The sequence below is a fragment of the Coccidioides posadasii genome, chromosome 3 (genome assembly GCF_018416015.2).
Source record: "Coccidioides posadasii str. Silveira chromosome 3, complete sequence".
In the NCBI taxonomy this organism is placed as follows: Eukaryota; Fungi; Ascomycota; class Eurotiomycetes; order Onygenales; family Onygenaceae; genus Coccidioides; species Coccidioides posadasii.
In genome coordinates, this window is record NC_089409.1 from 3,964,585 (window position 1) to 3,979,446 (window position 14,862).

Genomic DNA, 14,862 nt, shown 5'->3' on the forward strand with positions numbered 1-14,862 from the left:
ACATAAACCTGGAGGGATGAAACCTTTTGCCATAAAGAGTAAAAGGGATTGCGAACATGACGCTGGCAAAGATTAGCATTACATGAGAGTATCTTGAAACCTCGGGCCCAAAGACTAACTATCCGAAATAGAATATGCTCGCTGCCCAGCCGTAGTCATCATCATTCCCGTTTAGGACATCTTCAACCAAGCCTTGGAGTTTGGCATTTCCGAGGTTGCTTCGGTCAAGGTACGCCTAGTTGTTCGCAGCTGATGGTCAGCGATGCCAGAGTGCACATGGGGATTGTGGACAAACCAGGAGGTAAAGGGTGACCATCTGAGGCATAATGACCATATCTTGCCGACGAACAAGCTTTCTATCACCAGTTCAAATCAGAGACACTGACAATAACCGCGCTTGGAAAATAATAAAGGATCTGGGATTGCCTACCTTTCAATTTCAGCCCTATACTGCTCAATGGCAAGCTCGTTTGTCTCTCCCACATCTATTCCTTCAAGCTCCACTCTTCCATCGTCCATGTTTTCTCGGAGGTCGCCCTTCTTCCTATATGTCGCCGTTTCTCTCGAATACCCTACTCTGCATTAAACAATCAAACAAACATAGAACAATGCAGCGAGAGGAACGATCAGGATGGGAGGCAATCCAGGCAAAAGATAACAACAAAAAAAAAAAAAAAAAAAAAAAGGGGGGGGGCTCCTTTTCAAAGGAAGACATTTCTCTTTTATACCGGTCGCTGCCTAGCTCTTCCAGATGGGATCTAGAGGAAAAGAGAAAGAATGCTTCCCGGTTGTAAACTACTCCGTACTCCGTACATGCATCCCAAAACTATATAATATCTCTGGAATCTGCAGTCGCTAGCAGAGAAACCATGGTTCACGACGGGGTAACCATCATGCCAAGGTAGCGTGATGGGCTGGTGATCGACACCCCTTTGTGAAACTCAAAGGGGCCCATCTCTCTCTTATCCACAGAGCATGGAGGAAGATAAAGTCGGGATCTGTAATTATGCGGCATCGATAGTGGTGATTTGTGGGGAAGCAAGAAAAGCAGAGTCGAGAGGAAACTGTGCATATCCTGGGGGGCAACCTAGAGGGATTACTTGCGGAGGAATGCCTTGTACGGGGTAGGCGGTTAGGTATGCTCTCCCGTTGGAGTTTCTCGGAAGAAGATTTTCATCTGACGCATGCCGCCGCTTCAGCGCTGATCAGCGGAGTGCATCCAGTCCAGCTATCGGGCTGCAGCAATGGCGCATCTGGCATCTTGGTTCCGGAAAAGCTTTGAAAGGGCTAGGAGCGGGTCATCTCTGCCGTGGGCTTCAAAAGTTTGCTTGCTGCATGGTCTCGGAGGGATTGCAATCCGTACGCCGTTACGCTGATCAACCGCGAGCTACCCATGTTTCTGCTTCAGCAAGCAAAGTCTTAATACTCTATACTCCGGAAAAGAATAGGAGCTACCGTAGCATGCCCATTCACTAACTGGTCAGACTTGTCAATTTCAAGCTTCTGATGAGCGGGAAACGGACTAATTGGTCTATCTATCGAGTTCAGAGAAGCACACTCGGCATGCTGAGCTCGGGGTCTTTACTTGCGCAACATGCGAGATAGCTCATTCTCTGCAGTCTAAGGATATGAAGAGCTCGGATCAGGGCGATAGTCATACAAAAATGTTTGTCCAAGTTTCCCAAAGTGAAATTTGGTATGTGAACTTGCCCTATGCACGCTTGTGGCGTGTAGCTCTATATTTGTCCTACCTCACCCTCCAGCTATAGCTAGCCCATTCAAGCATTTTTCTCTAAAAAAAAAAGGGGCATCCGATTTCGGAGGTAGAAGACATTCGATGTATATCGCGGTTCACCACACGAAGTTAGACATCGTCTACGCGAGTGGTGGTATAGTGGCACCAAACCCCGTCCGCCGCTGGGTGGATTATTCTGATTTCTCAGCAAATCCGTGTGCCTGGAGCTCGTCTGCTCCCACATCTGGCGTAGGTACGGATGACTCTGCTTCCATGAGTTTCTGTGCATGGTCGTCGAGGCGTCCATAGGCCCTTGGATTCCTTTTTGAAGCCCCATGTTCTGACTTGGCTTGATAGCCTCTTATTCTAAGATGGTATCAATTACACTGTCCCTTTAAAGCGGGAAGGTGGGATGTCATACCTTGGACCCTGACCTGTCTGCTCAGGGAATTCCGGGGCGTAAGCCCGTTCAAATGTTTCCACATCTTGGGCAAATGTCCCGTTCCAAATGCTTCCTCTGACCGCAGCGAAAAACTGATCCATGACGTGATGATTATGGATCTGCAGCAACGTCCATGCAAGCATTTCTTTTGCATTGAGCAAATGCTGGATATATGCACGGTGGTGATTCTTGCAGGTATAGCATTGACAGCCGGGTTTTAATGGCTCAGTATCAACTGCATGGCTCGATAACCACATATCGAACGCCAAAGGTAAATTCCTTTTGCTATTCTCTGTGGGCGGCTGAGGAAAGGTGAAATCGAATGCTAAACCTGCGTCGGACGCAGTTCCGATAAATGGTATTGTTGTAAGGTCAATCCCCAAAGAGATCTCCCTCAAGACCCTATGAGGCGTGTGAGGGTTTCCGAAAAACATTCGGACAAGGTGCGACATGGAATCGGGGACAGCCTCGACTGTTGATCCATCAAAGAGAGCGAAGCCAGAAATCGAATCCTTCATCTCATCTTCTAGATCCTGCACATATAAGAGCTGCATTTCCTTCTCCAGGGGGAGTAGGGGAGCAAGGAAAAGTGATTTGTTTGACACCCCGGACGTGTTTCCGGCGCCATACAGCCGGTCAATTGTGTCCCTAGTCCATGCATGAGTTCTGTCCACCATACGTTCCCGCCTCTTGACACCCGGTGGCTGCGTCAGGACGAGATCTGCTAGACCGACCGCAAAATCCGGCTGTAACTTCTCGATAGCTTTGGCATATTCTCCGTCTTCAAGCTGACGAAATCCGACAGAGGTGAATATCGTAATAGAATTTGAACTATTTGGTGTCGTGCAAGCGATAGGTGGAATTCTTCGTGGACCTAAAATCAGAAGGATGTCGTCTTGATGGCATAAAAAGTTCCGTAAAGCAGATTCAGATTGCTGTGCCGGGGTCTGATAGACGGGGGGAGTTACTCGTGGGCCTCGTTCAATGACTGGGCTGCTCCAGAGAGCAGAAGGATTAGCACGGGAGCCAGTGACGGTTCACGAGAGGGACATACAATCTTCCAGCCCAGCATATAGACTCTGAACGGACATATGATCTCGCATCGTGTCATGGGACACATGCGGGACGGCACCTCGGGAGGTAATTGGGACATAGTGAGGGGTCTGGATTGGTTTTCGTCCTTTGAGACACAAACGCCCGAGGCGCGGAGCGAGAATCGAGGGAGCGGAATTCAAGAGAGTGAATCCGTGCATTTCATCGGCCAAATTGTTAGGTGAGTTAGAATTCATCTTGGCCGCTCTGCAGGCTTCTTGCGACACACGAAAGTTCGTGAATATCGATTTGCGCGTCTGAGCACGGCGGATGGCCAGGTGATGGCTGAGTCAGCAACTTTATATCGCTGCTCCAGATAATGAAGGGGAAAGAAAAACGGCTGCTAGCTTCAACCAAGGAAAATTGATGGAGCTGTTCATTAATTGCTCAAAATTTGACCCAAGGGAAATAGAGTGGAAGCAGCGCCGCTTCTCAGTCCATCACACCGGGAATGAACAGGGGCAGTCCGTTCACAAATGAGCTTCGGCCCCAAGCAAACGGAGCAAACAAAGCCGTCGCAAAGCTCCCCACTGCCTCACCCCGGTCAGAGTCAACATGGACCGTTTCGCGTTGAGTCCCGAATAGCTACGCCGTTTCTTTCGCTAGGAAGTATATATTATAAAAAAAGGGACTTGATTCCAACAATGAGTTCAGATGCTGCCGTAGCTCATGCCGATCGTAAGATGGCCCGAGGTGCACTTATTGTCATTGAGGGGCTTGACAGGGCGGGCAAGTCAACCCAATGCGCGATATTGGTCGACAAGCTCCGTGAAAAGGGCCATGAGACGAAATACATTCGTTTCCCAGGTGCACATCCCTTTCGCCTCTAAACATTGAACTCCGTCTAACGATGTTGTAGATAGAACAACTTCGATCGGCAAAATCATTGACGGCTACCTGCGAGGCGAGACTCAATTGGATGACCATGCTATTCATCTGCTTTTCTCCGCCAATAGGTGGGAGTTAGCGTCTCAGATTCGCCAGGATATCTCCAATGGCATATCTATAGTCATTGACCGCTATTCTTACTCTGGCGCCGTCTATTCCGCTGCAAAAAATAACAGGGAGCTGTCACTGGAGTGGGCGTGGCAATCTGAGATTGGGCTACCCCGGCCGGATTTGTGGTTCTTTCTCAATATATCCCCAGAAAAAGCTGAAAGCAGAGGCGGCTACGGCTTGGAAAGATACGAGAATGTCACTCTCCAGCTGCGGGTTGGCGAGCTTTTCAAGTCGATGCAGGGAATGGAAAACAACGAGGAGATGCGCATAATTGATGCAAATCAATCCAAGGAACAAGTTGCACGAGATATCTCTGCACAGGTGCTAGCTGCGGTTGATTCCATCGAAGGTCCATTGAGGCAACTAGGCCACATGCCCTTTTGAACAACACCCAGTTCTCTCGAAATGACGATACTCGGTCAATGGTTATTACATCTTCCCATTCTGCATCATCATTTGTCGCCGCTTTTCAGCCTCACATAGACGTACCGTTGAGATTGGTGCGTCTTGACCTAGGAGCACCTTTTTTCCGGCGATTCAAGAGACAGCAGCCCAAGCTCTTCTTCAATAACGCGTAGCTTTGGGCCCCAGCTATCTTCACTTTGGTCGAACTTGTCCGTCGCGTCGAAATCAGAGAACTTATCCCGGGATCCCGTTGAACCGGGGTAAGCTGAGTCTATGAAGGGAACACCTCCATTTCTTTTTAGCCTTCCAGAACGACTTTTCGTCTCAGTCCTTTTGCCCCGTATCCTCAGAGTCATCTCTTTCATTAAGATGGACCATTCTATGATTGAACTACAGCTCGGACATTTCCCGTTCATGGGAATTATTCTGTTTGGCGCATTCCCAATCTCAAGGAACTTAGATGAGAGACAAAGTATGTGGGATGCGCAATTGCATTGTTCGTGCGGGCAGATGGCTATCAGGTCGTCTTCCAGATTCAGCTTTTGGTTGCAAATGCCACAAGGGATAACGTGCTTATCAAGAAGAAACTCAGCCTTGGCAAAGTAATTTTTGAGCTTTGCATTTTTGATGTCGAGAGAATCGAATGGTTTAGTCCCGTCTCGTTGTTTTTCGATATATTGGTCCACGACGACATTGATGGAGTCTGGAATTAAATTGTCTAGCAGCTGGCAACAACCCTGCCATGCACGATAAATCTCGGCTGAGAAGAAGTGGACTTCTAGTGGCCAGACAGAAAAGTAGGGCGAGCGTAATAAGAGATGTAAGGATTTCAGGATGCTTTTCAGAGATGAGCGAGGACGAGAGGAGCGCTTGGCCCGCCTTTCTGAACGGGGATATATCCGCACAGGAGGCTGCGATGAATCATCTTCGTGGTCGGCATGACGAGAACTTGGTGTATGTTGCCATGCCCACCTAGATAAAGATACCAAGTAGATCAGATGAGTATGTTTCAGATCATGTATTTGCCAGACTGAGAGACGGAGGAAAATCCCCTCGCAAGAGGGAAAGCAACAAACTCACTCGAATTGCAGTGCCGCCGTTCTACTCATAAAGCCGCTCACGAGCATGACCATCTCCCATGGCCTGAGGGAGACTTTATGCGTCCTTTTGGCGCCGCCTTGTATGAGGCCGTTGTGTTGTGCCAGCCTCCTTGCAGGGTTGGGGGTAGATCCAATATAGAGACTGGCGTGTCTGACAGTTGACCGCAGCAAGTAGGCGCAATAGAATGCTGGTATCGGTTTGACAGCCTCCTGGGATGGTGGTTCGTATGAGGGTGTATGTCCCATTGAATCAGGCTCCGAATACATTCCCAGTTTGATGTTAGATGTTTTCAACAATGCTAGAGGCAGGATACTTTATGTTGCCAGTGGATCTAATCAGTGAGGACTGGTATTGTGCGCTCCTGGCATGTCTCATCCACCTTGAGATGTGCGCATCAAATGTCTTCAAAATCTTTGGTATGACTCAGTCACAGCAAATAGTTACACAGCTTGATTAACCAAGTCCTCCCACAGAGTGATAAATGCTTTTGAAATTAACCATGTAGCCCTAGGTATGTGATTGTCGGTGATAACAAGCAAGCTGCTGCGATAAACAAAAGCAGCACGGCCATCCATCAAGGATCCTGATTGGACAGTGGACGGAACATCAGTTTTGCCAATTCCCGGTCTCCTGGAAGCCACTCCCAACCTTAACTGCGCCTTTGGCCGATAAAAGCATGCAGAGAAGAGGATTATCTGTGTTGACGAACAGCTGCTGGGGTAGAGGACGGAGAATGGAGGAGAATGCCACAGAATGCCGCATTACATTTCCATGTCCGGAAATGATGCATGGATGGCGATGGCAGCTTAAAAACAGCGAGCCTTTGAGGTCTTGCAACACAGTCTCTCGCCGCCTGTTACTCCGTCCCTGGGATCTCGATTGACATTGGCTGCAAGCACAGTAGCCTCAGTCGTATGATGACAGCATGTACGCCGTATCTGCAAGAGAGCGGCATTCGCGCTCATTTCCCCAAATTATCAGGTCCTCCTGCTGCACTTCTATCAAACCACGAGAATATCCCTCTAGGTTACCTCTCATAGTTTCTCCCAAGCTCGATCTGGCACCTCTTGAAGGGCCCTCCGCCCCGGCTCTGAGCGAAGACCAGACGGCGGCTTGTCGCCAAGAGGTGCCTGGATCGACGAAATCGTTCGAAGGGTGCCAGGATGACGGGGGACTCAGGTCACACCCTAAGCGCCAAATACCGCCCCATACCGGGTTACTTACGTCACACTCAAGGGCTGTATCGTACTTTCGCGGGATCTGTGGGAAGTCGGGTGTTCCGCTATTTTTTTTTTTAAGCCTGGAGCTTGTTCGTCCGCAGCTCCAAGAAGAGCGAGGAAAACCACTGACGCCATTGCTATGGAATATCGGATTGTGCTTGCTTTCCTTCTTTTTCTTTTTCTTTTTCTTTTTTTTTTTCCCCTCTTCCCGCCTAATCATACAAGCTCAGCAGAACCAGCTGCGCATTTATGCAGGTTATCAATTCAACACGAACCACGTCAATGATCTGTTTGTTACCCGGTCAATCAGACTTGGCTCTGTGGAAAACCACTCTCGGATGGTAGGTAATTTTACGGCGTTCGCTGGCATTTGATATTCACAATCCTCAGCCTCTATGCCTCGGAGCTTTTTTTTGCCCTCTCTGAACACAGGTTTCTCCCCTGAATAGTCTATTTCAATTTCTCTCCTACTCTTGCTTTGACACGCCAGCGGCAGAACCTGTCCAAGGATCGCGGACGGATAAGCCTATAAGTTATACTGTAGCTACTGGGTATATCGGTACCTTGAGCTAGGTACTTATCTTCGGCACATACATAACTAGCAGCTCCAGGGTGGTACTCTGCAGGCATCAATGTTGAAAGCAACCTTGCATGCCAGGGTGCACGGAGAACAATAAGGAAGTTAGTCACTTTAAGGTGGGAGATGTTGATATTGATAATGAATGGGTGGAAGAGGTGACCGCTGACATGGCAAGAGAAGGGCTTGGATAGGAAATCCGCACTCTTTCTCGAAGCCAGCTGAGTGCCTATGATGCTTTGGATAAACTTTGGTGCGCGTGGTATTGCATCTATGTCTACTTTCAAGAGAGGTTTTTGGTGAGCCAGGGCTGGTTGCCCGGCTGTGCGCGCTCTGAAGGCCATTCAGGCCAGATAAGCTCAAGAGAGCAGCGTCATCATGGAGTTCGCTGAAACTGTTACCACACCGAACCCCCAAGAAAACTTTGCACGGAGATGAAGATCCTCCCAGCACATCCATCTGCACTGGCATCCGTAGAAATTTCACACTTTGCTACTGCCACCGCGAAGTAATTATTCCCCGAGCACGCTGGAGGATGGCAAAGATGGAGACGCAGTGGCGGCGATGCATCCGTGGACGAGACAAGGCATTATTACCGTAGTTACCGTACGTGACCAGCTGGCTAAATTTTCAATACATCACCAGCGCGTAAGATACCGTACCGTTATGGAAGGCTCCACCCAAGGTTGGCTAATATCGCTCCTCCCCATTTTCATCCATTGATGAGGTATTCTTCGCTTCCCTCCGATCACCTCGACGTTTCGGCTGATCTCGCTCGCTCCGGCCTTCTCACCGCGAACTCTCGCCTCTCCCCGTCTGGTGTCCTCCATCCAACTCGTCTGCCGTATTCTGCTCCCCTGCTGAGTACCTGTTTCTCCCCAATTACTCCTCTTCCGTTCCGCCCAAAACTCACTCTGCCAATGCGTTGTTCGCATCCGGCTTGGGCTTCTCCTTAGGCGTGACACTCCACTGATCCTCTCCGCCTCGCACTTCCCACCACCTTAGACATGGTGGCTCCGCCGTCAACGGGAGGCAATGCTGCCGCGCAGCATCCCCAATCGACCAGCCGCTCCTCTGCCCGGATCGCGAATTCCTCCCATCACCCTTACGCCCCCAATGTTCCGCTCAGCGCTCGAAGGGCTGCGCCCTTGGATCTTTCTACCGTCGAACGCCGAGGTCATCAGAGCGCTGTTAGAGAACCCGTAAAACGAGTCAGACCGCATGGCCTGCCAGAAGCCCCTACCTTCCGGCCTACCGAGGAGGAGTTTAAGGATCCCATGGAATATATTCGGAAGATTGCACCCGAAGGAAAGAAGTATGGCATTTGCAAGATCATTCCTCCTGATAGCTGGGATCCGCCGTTTGCTATTGATACCGAGGTATGAATGCACTTGAAGAATAGGAACAAGAAAAGAAATTTCAGAGGCTTTCACTCAGCTGCAGCCTTTGCGATGCGCGATGAACTCAGTGACGCTAACTATCCTCTGCAGCGCTTCCATTTTCGAACCCGTAGACAAGAACTTAATTCAGTTGAGGGAGGTATGTATGCAGACAATGGATCGTGAACCCCAGCCGACTCTCGGACCTTAGGCTAACAGTGAGGAAGGAACTCGAGCGAATCTGAACTACCTAGATCAGTTAACGAAGTTCCATAGACAGCACGGCACGACGTTAGCGCGTTTCCCGAGTGTTGACAAGCGCCCGCTTGATCTTTACAAATTGAAAAAGGCTGTCGAAGTTCGAGGCGGCTTCGACCAGGTCTGCAAACTGAAGAAGTGGGCGGAAATTGGCCGCGACTTAGGTTATAGCGGAAAGATTATGTCGTCGTTATCCACGTCTCTCAAGAATTCCTATCAGCGTTGGTTACAACCATACGAAAACTACCTCCTTCTCGCAAAGCCGGGCGTTCAGCAGCAGCTAGAAATCGAGCACGGCGGTCCTTTTACTCCCTCTCCGAAGGCGTCTCCCCCAAATAAGAAGGTTTCCTCGAATGTAAACGGAACAACAGGAGCTAGTAGCAAGTCATCAACGGTAAAAGCATCCGCGGCACTTAATTCTTCCTTAGAACGCAGTAAAAGCTCGGAAAAGTCGGAAAAATCAGAAAAATCAGCTCCGCCTCCCGAACCAGCCTCGATTCGGCCTATAACAGTTGGCTTTACCGCCGTGAACGCCCCTGCGAATGGTATCCCCAAAACAACTTCCTTTGTCCCTATTAATAATGGGCCATCGGTCGTGAAAAAGGAAACCGACCAAGGAGCTGAAAGCACGACAACTCGAGCTCCGGATACCGGTACTGTCTCGAAGAACTCGGAATCTCGTCGTGTCTCTGCAGTTAATGGCCATGATTCTTATCCGTTGAAACGGGCGCTGGGCAATGAGAGCGCCGCTGGTACTCCGCAGGCGGAAAATGGAGACGATGGTGCGAATGGCCGGCGGAGCAAGCGTCTCAAGAAAGGTATGCATTCTCTTGATTATGAATATCCCGCAGCTGACTGTTAACGTGCTTTAAGATGTTGTTCCGACAGTGTCGGGGTCAAATATGAGCTTACTACGCCCCGCTCCTCCCCAATCTCGTCCCAAAGGTGGGAATAGAAAAACCGGCGATGTAAGCACACCCGATAATCCAAGGGATAATTTTTGTTGTGTAAACATGCTAACTCGACTTTTCGCATTCAGAAATGTGAAACTTGCGGGAAAAGCAACGATCGCCCTTCGATTCTCCTCTGTGACGGTTGCGATAACGGATACCATATGCACTGTCTCGATCCCCCTCTTAGCAATGCTCCCAACTACGATTGGCATTGCCCGAAATGCCTTGTTGGGACGGGCGAATATGGCTTTGAAGAAGGCGGAATATACTCTTTAAAACAGTTCCAAGAAAAGGCGGATGCGTTCAAAAGGAACTATTTTTCTGGGAAGATGCCATTCGATCCAGTGCTTAACGCTCATCGTCGCGAGACAGAAGACGACGTTGAGCGAGAATTCTGGAGACTCGTGGAAAGTCTTACTGAAACGGTGGAAGTTGAGTATGGGGCGGATATCCACTCTACAACTCATGGAAGTGGCTTTCCTACCGTCGAGAGAAACCCGTTGGATCCATATTCCGTTGATCCTTGGAATCTGAACGTCCTGCCGCTGCATGGCGAGTCACTCTTCCGTCATATTAAATCAGACGTGTCGGGAATGACCGTGCCCTGGGTATATGTTGGGATGTGTTTCTCGACATTCTGCTGGCATAACGAGGATCATTACTCCTACTCCGCCAATTACCAGCATTTCGGCGCGACCAAGACCTGGTATGGCATCCCCGGCGAAGATGCTGAAGCATTCGAGGAAGCCATGCGCCAAGCTGTCCCAGAGCTTTTTGAGACCCAGCCTGATCTCCTATTCCAGCTGGTTACACTTCTTCCGCCAGATCAGCTGAAAAAAGCTGGGGTTAATGTGTATGCCCTTGACCAACGAGCAGGTCAATTTGTAATCACGTTCCCCCAGGCTTATCATGCTGGTTTCAACCACGGATTCAACTTCAATGAAGCGGTCAATTTTGCGCCTGCCGATTGGGAACCTCTCGGTCAAGCCGGTGTCGCTCGTCTTCGAGAGTTCAGACGTCAACCTTGCTTCTCGCATGATGAATTATTACTCACGGCCGCCGCTAGGGATACGTCGATAAAAACAGCTAAGTGGCTGGGCCCCGCATTACGAAGAATGTGTGATCGAGAGTTAGAGCAACGTGCAAAGCTCCTAGCGCGCCAGAAGGAGTTGAAGCAACGGATTGAACCTAGAGGTTCCGACGAGAACAAAAGTGAAGGACATGAGGACTTCAAGCTTGTGGTGGAAGACGCCGATTTGCCAGAAGAAGATTACCAATGCTCCTATTGCAAAGTGTACAGCTATCTGACACAATTTCGCTGCCATAAGAAGGGAAAAATACTCTGCCTACTCCATGCGGATAACCATACCTGCTGTGACGAAGATGTTTCTCGCCGACTGCTTGGACCGAATCATAGTTTGCGATATCGGATGTCTGACGAAGATATTGCAGCATGCACGCAAAAGGTAGAGGATCGCGCGCGGATCCCTGAGGCTTGGGGAGAAAAACTCGAGAGGATTCTGGAAGACGAACCGAAGCCTTCTTTAAAGGCGATGCATTCGCTGCTTTCCGAAGGTGAGAAGATCCCGTACCATCTCCCTGGTCTCCAAGACCTCGCCACTTTTGTGCAGCGATGCGACAAATGGGTAGAAGAGGCAAATAATTACATTACTCGGAAGCAGCAAAACCGTCGCAAAAATGAAAAGCTTTGGCGAAGAGGTAATGCTGCGAAAGCTGCGCAACTGGAGGAACGCGATCGTGAATTGCGCAATATTGATAAGATTCATGCCCTTCTCGCTGAAGCGGAGAACCTTTCGTTCGACTGTCCACAGATTGTCAGTTTGCGCGAGAAAGTCGCTGAAATACAGAAATTCCAGGGCGACGCACAAGCAGTTCTCTGCAATCCACACGTCACTTCGACGCAGGAGGTTGAGGAGCTCGTGGAGCTTGGTAAAAGTTTCAATGTCGATGTGCCCGAAGTTGACAAGCTTGAGCGTGTTCTAAGGCAAATGAGATGGAATGACGAAGCTCGGCGAAGACGAGAGCAGTATCAAACACTGGACGATTGTCGTGAATTTATCAAGCAAGGCGAGGAACTCGGATTGGCCGAAACCAATGAACATCTCCTTCACTTCCGCGATTTATATCGCCATGGTGAGACTTGGGAAGCAAAAGCGAAAGAGCTTATGTCTGTTGAAGCTGTCCATTATCAACAACTTGAGGCTCTTTCTGCGCAGGCTGCTAGATTCCCTGTCAGTCCTGAAACGCTGGCCGCAGTTGAGGCGATCTTAACAAAGCAGCGGGAGGCCCAGAAACAGATCTCCAACTTCTATGAGAAGAGCAAGAGTTCGGATTTCCGAATGCGTCCGCATTACAAAGACGTTCGTGAACTGATGGAGTCGCTGTCGCAACTGAACAGCAAACCCACTGGAACCATTGACCTCGAGCGGGAGCAGAAACGTCATGAAGACTGGATGAGGAGAGGCAAGAAATTGTTTGGGAAGGCGAATGCGCCGCTTCATATTCTCAAAATGCACATGCAGTATGTCGAGAAGAAGAACTCTTTCTGCTTCGATCTTGAGGATAGATGTCGCCCTCCTGTGGAACCTGCATCGCGTGAGACAACCCCCGAGGGCGGAGAATCTCATTCATGGGTTGGTACGCGCTCAAAGAAGAAGGATGTCTTTTGCATTTGTCGACAGCAGGAAGCAGGGTTGATGATAGAGTGTGAGGTTTGCCATGAATGGTGGGTTCAAGTTCTTCATTTCGGTTATGTATTTATTCACTGGATGCTGACCGGTTATAGGTATCACGGCAAATGCCTCAAGATCGCTCGCGGCAAGGTGAAAGAGTATGACAGCTACACTTGTCCAATTTGCGATTGGCGCGTTAAGATCCCGCGCGACGCTGCTCGTCCTAAGTTAGAAGACCTTATCGAATGGCAAGCCGAGATTCCGGACCTTCCATTCCAGCCTGATGAAGAGCAGATCCTGGAAGCGATCATCGATAAGGCCTCTGCTTTCCGAGATTTCATACGATCGTTTACGAACTCTACGTGCACGACTGCTGAGGAGGTTCCAACACAGATCTTCTATCTTCGCAAAATCGAAGGTGCCGAGGTTCTACTTGCATATGAGACCAATTATTTCCGTCAAGAAATCCATCGCTGGGCACCGGTTGCTCCTGATCCTCCACCAATCTTAGAGCAATCCCTTTCTACTCGGAAACCCAGGCCCACTAAGCAACAGAAATTAATGGCTCAGCTTGGGATTGATAAACCCGAAGATCTTCCTCTTCATCTTCGCACGAAATATCACACGTTCCCACCTAAAAGGAAGTCTACCGAACCTCACACTGGAAGACCTACACCCTTGCAGCCAGCTCCACTCAAACGATCGGATACTCCAACGGGCGAACATGGATCTATTTCTGCCGGAAACACGACCACTCCCCCTACACTTCCCCCGATTCCCGCCTCTCAACCCCCTTCGTCGTTCTCGGGTTCGAATCCATTTAGCCTGGCGACCAGCGACGGTGGTCCTCCCTATACCACTGGTCCTGGAGCTTTTCTTCCTCAAGATGGCAATTCCCATTCCCCCGCTTTCGCCTCAACTCCTCCAGCTACCCGCCATCCTGGACTTGACCAGGCACTGTTTAGCCCTCCAGATTTTAATCGCAGTAATCCGTTGCGATCCCGATCGCCTCCCGACCTTGCCAAAGATGATGCAGGCGTTGGAGTTGATATTGATCATAGCAATCCCTTCGGCAGCAGTCCACGTCCAAATATGGATGAACTTTTCGCAGATTTGACAAACCAGGATGTGGAACCTGTTGAAGAAATTAGCCACGCAAATGAGGCGTTAGAGGCACTTAAGACTGCCCAGAACTGTTCCTCGAGGGATCGCTCAATGTCCGAATCTCGTGACGGTTTGGGCGATGCGCACCAGGAGAATGGTCTCATGGGTGGTCTCGGGCAAAGCGGGAACGATGCGACTAATGCTCTCGAAGATGAATTCCTCAGCTGATTTGATACATGACTTCATACTCTACTCCTCAATATTTCAAACCATTTAGGGTCGCTTTATTTATTCTCCCGTGTTTCTTTTTCTATCTATGTAATATGTATAACTCATTATGTTGTTATTCTGATTGTTCCAGTGGCTTTGTTGTCGTGTTATCTTATACGGTCAGCAGATTCGAAGCGCCCATCTGCCGGTATGGAGTCTCGTGTTGTTTGGATGGTACGGCGATAGGATTACGGCACGGTGCAAACCCCTTCATTACTTGGAGTTCGGTATCTGCGGCTTGTGTCTCTCAGTCTTCCTTTGTACGAACCGAGGCTTTAATTATTTTCAAGTTCAGCAAGGTACTTTGACAGGGGCTATTTGCCTTGCCTTTAGATTTAGTGGTGATGGGATTTGATCCTCGGCTATTTATTGTTGTTGTTCTTAGTGGGTGGAATACCGGGCGGTAGCATATCGGTGGCTGATTTAAGATCATTCGAAATGGATGGGATGATTGTATTATTATTTACTATCCTTAGAGGAATCATTAATATCTCACGCCTTACTCTCCCATAATTTCAGTGCGACGGGAGGTCTTCCAGGGTCTCCACGTGACTCGACTTCATGGCCGGGGCCGGGGCGGGGGCGCCATGTTTTTTCAATCAACTTCGGCTCTGGATCCTATTAAGATATCAGC

General features: G+C 49.4%; 5 protein-coding genes across 5 annotated transcripts; 2 read left to right on the forward strand and 3 right to left on the reverse strand.

Annotated features, from left to right (window-relative positions):
• Nucleotides 1-118: 118 nt before the first annotated feature.
• On the reverse strand, nt 119-519 carry D8B26_006212 (uncharacterized protein; the record flags this gene model as incomplete). Its single annotated transcript, XM_003069791.2, has 3 exons — nt 119-235; nt 296-356; nt 431-519. 3 exons carry the CDS (start codon nt 517-519, stop codon nt 119-121), a joined length of 267 nt encoding a protein of 88 aa, XP_003069837.2.
• A 991-nt stretch (nt 520-1,510) lies between these two features.
• On the reverse strand, nt 1,511-3,475 carry D8B26_006213 (uncharacterized protein). The gene is made up of 3 exons (XM_066125114.1): nt 3,232-3,475; nt 2,157-3,165; nt 1,511-2,101 (listed from the first exon to the last, which is right to left on the reverse strand). The coding sequence occupies exons 1-3, from the start codon at nt 3,464-3,466 to the stop codon at nt 1,927-1,929; spliced, it is 1,419 nt and encodes a 472-aa protein (XP_065981195.1). The 5' UTR covers nt 3,467-3,475; the 3' UTR covers nt 1,511-1,926.
• A 438-nt stretch (nt 3,476-3,913) lies between these two features.
• Nucleotides 3,914-4,661, forward strand: CDC8 (Thymidylate kinase; the record flags this gene model as incomplete). The annotated part of the gene is made up of 2 exons (XM_003069789.2): nt 3,914-4,076; nt 4,129-4,661. 2 exons carry the CDS (start codon nt 3,914-3,916, stop codon nt 4,650-4,652), a joined length of 687 nt encoding a protein of 228 aa, XP_003069835.1. The 3' UTR covers nt 4,653-4,661.
• Nucleotides 4,662-4,780: 119 nt separating this feature from the next.
• SLX1 (Slx4p interacting protein) lies at nt 4,781-6,040 on the reverse strand (the record flags this gene model as incomplete). The annotated part of the gene is made up of 2 exons (XM_003069788.2): nt 4,781-5,645; nt 5,754-6,040. The coding sequence occupies 2 exons, from the start codon at nt 6,038-6,040 to the stop codon at nt 4,781-4,783; spliced, it is 1,152 nt and encodes a 383-aa protein (XP_003069834.2).
• Nucleotides 6,041-8,360: 2,320 nt separating this feature from the next.
• Nucleotides 8,361-14,727, forward strand: D8B26_006216 (uncharacterized protein). The gene is made up of 6 exons (XM_003069787.2): nt 8,361-8,950; nt 9,062-9,110; nt 9,178-10,026; nt 10,082-10,176; nt 10,248-12,907; nt 12,968-14,727. Exons 1-6 carry the CDS (start codon nt 8,579-8,581, stop codon nt 14,184-14,186), a joined length of 5,244 nt encoding a protein of 1,747 aa, XP_003069833.2. The 5' UTR covers nt 8,361-8,578; the 3' UTR covers nt 14,187-14,727.
• The last annotated feature ends 135 nt before the right edge of the window (nt 14,728-14,862 follow it).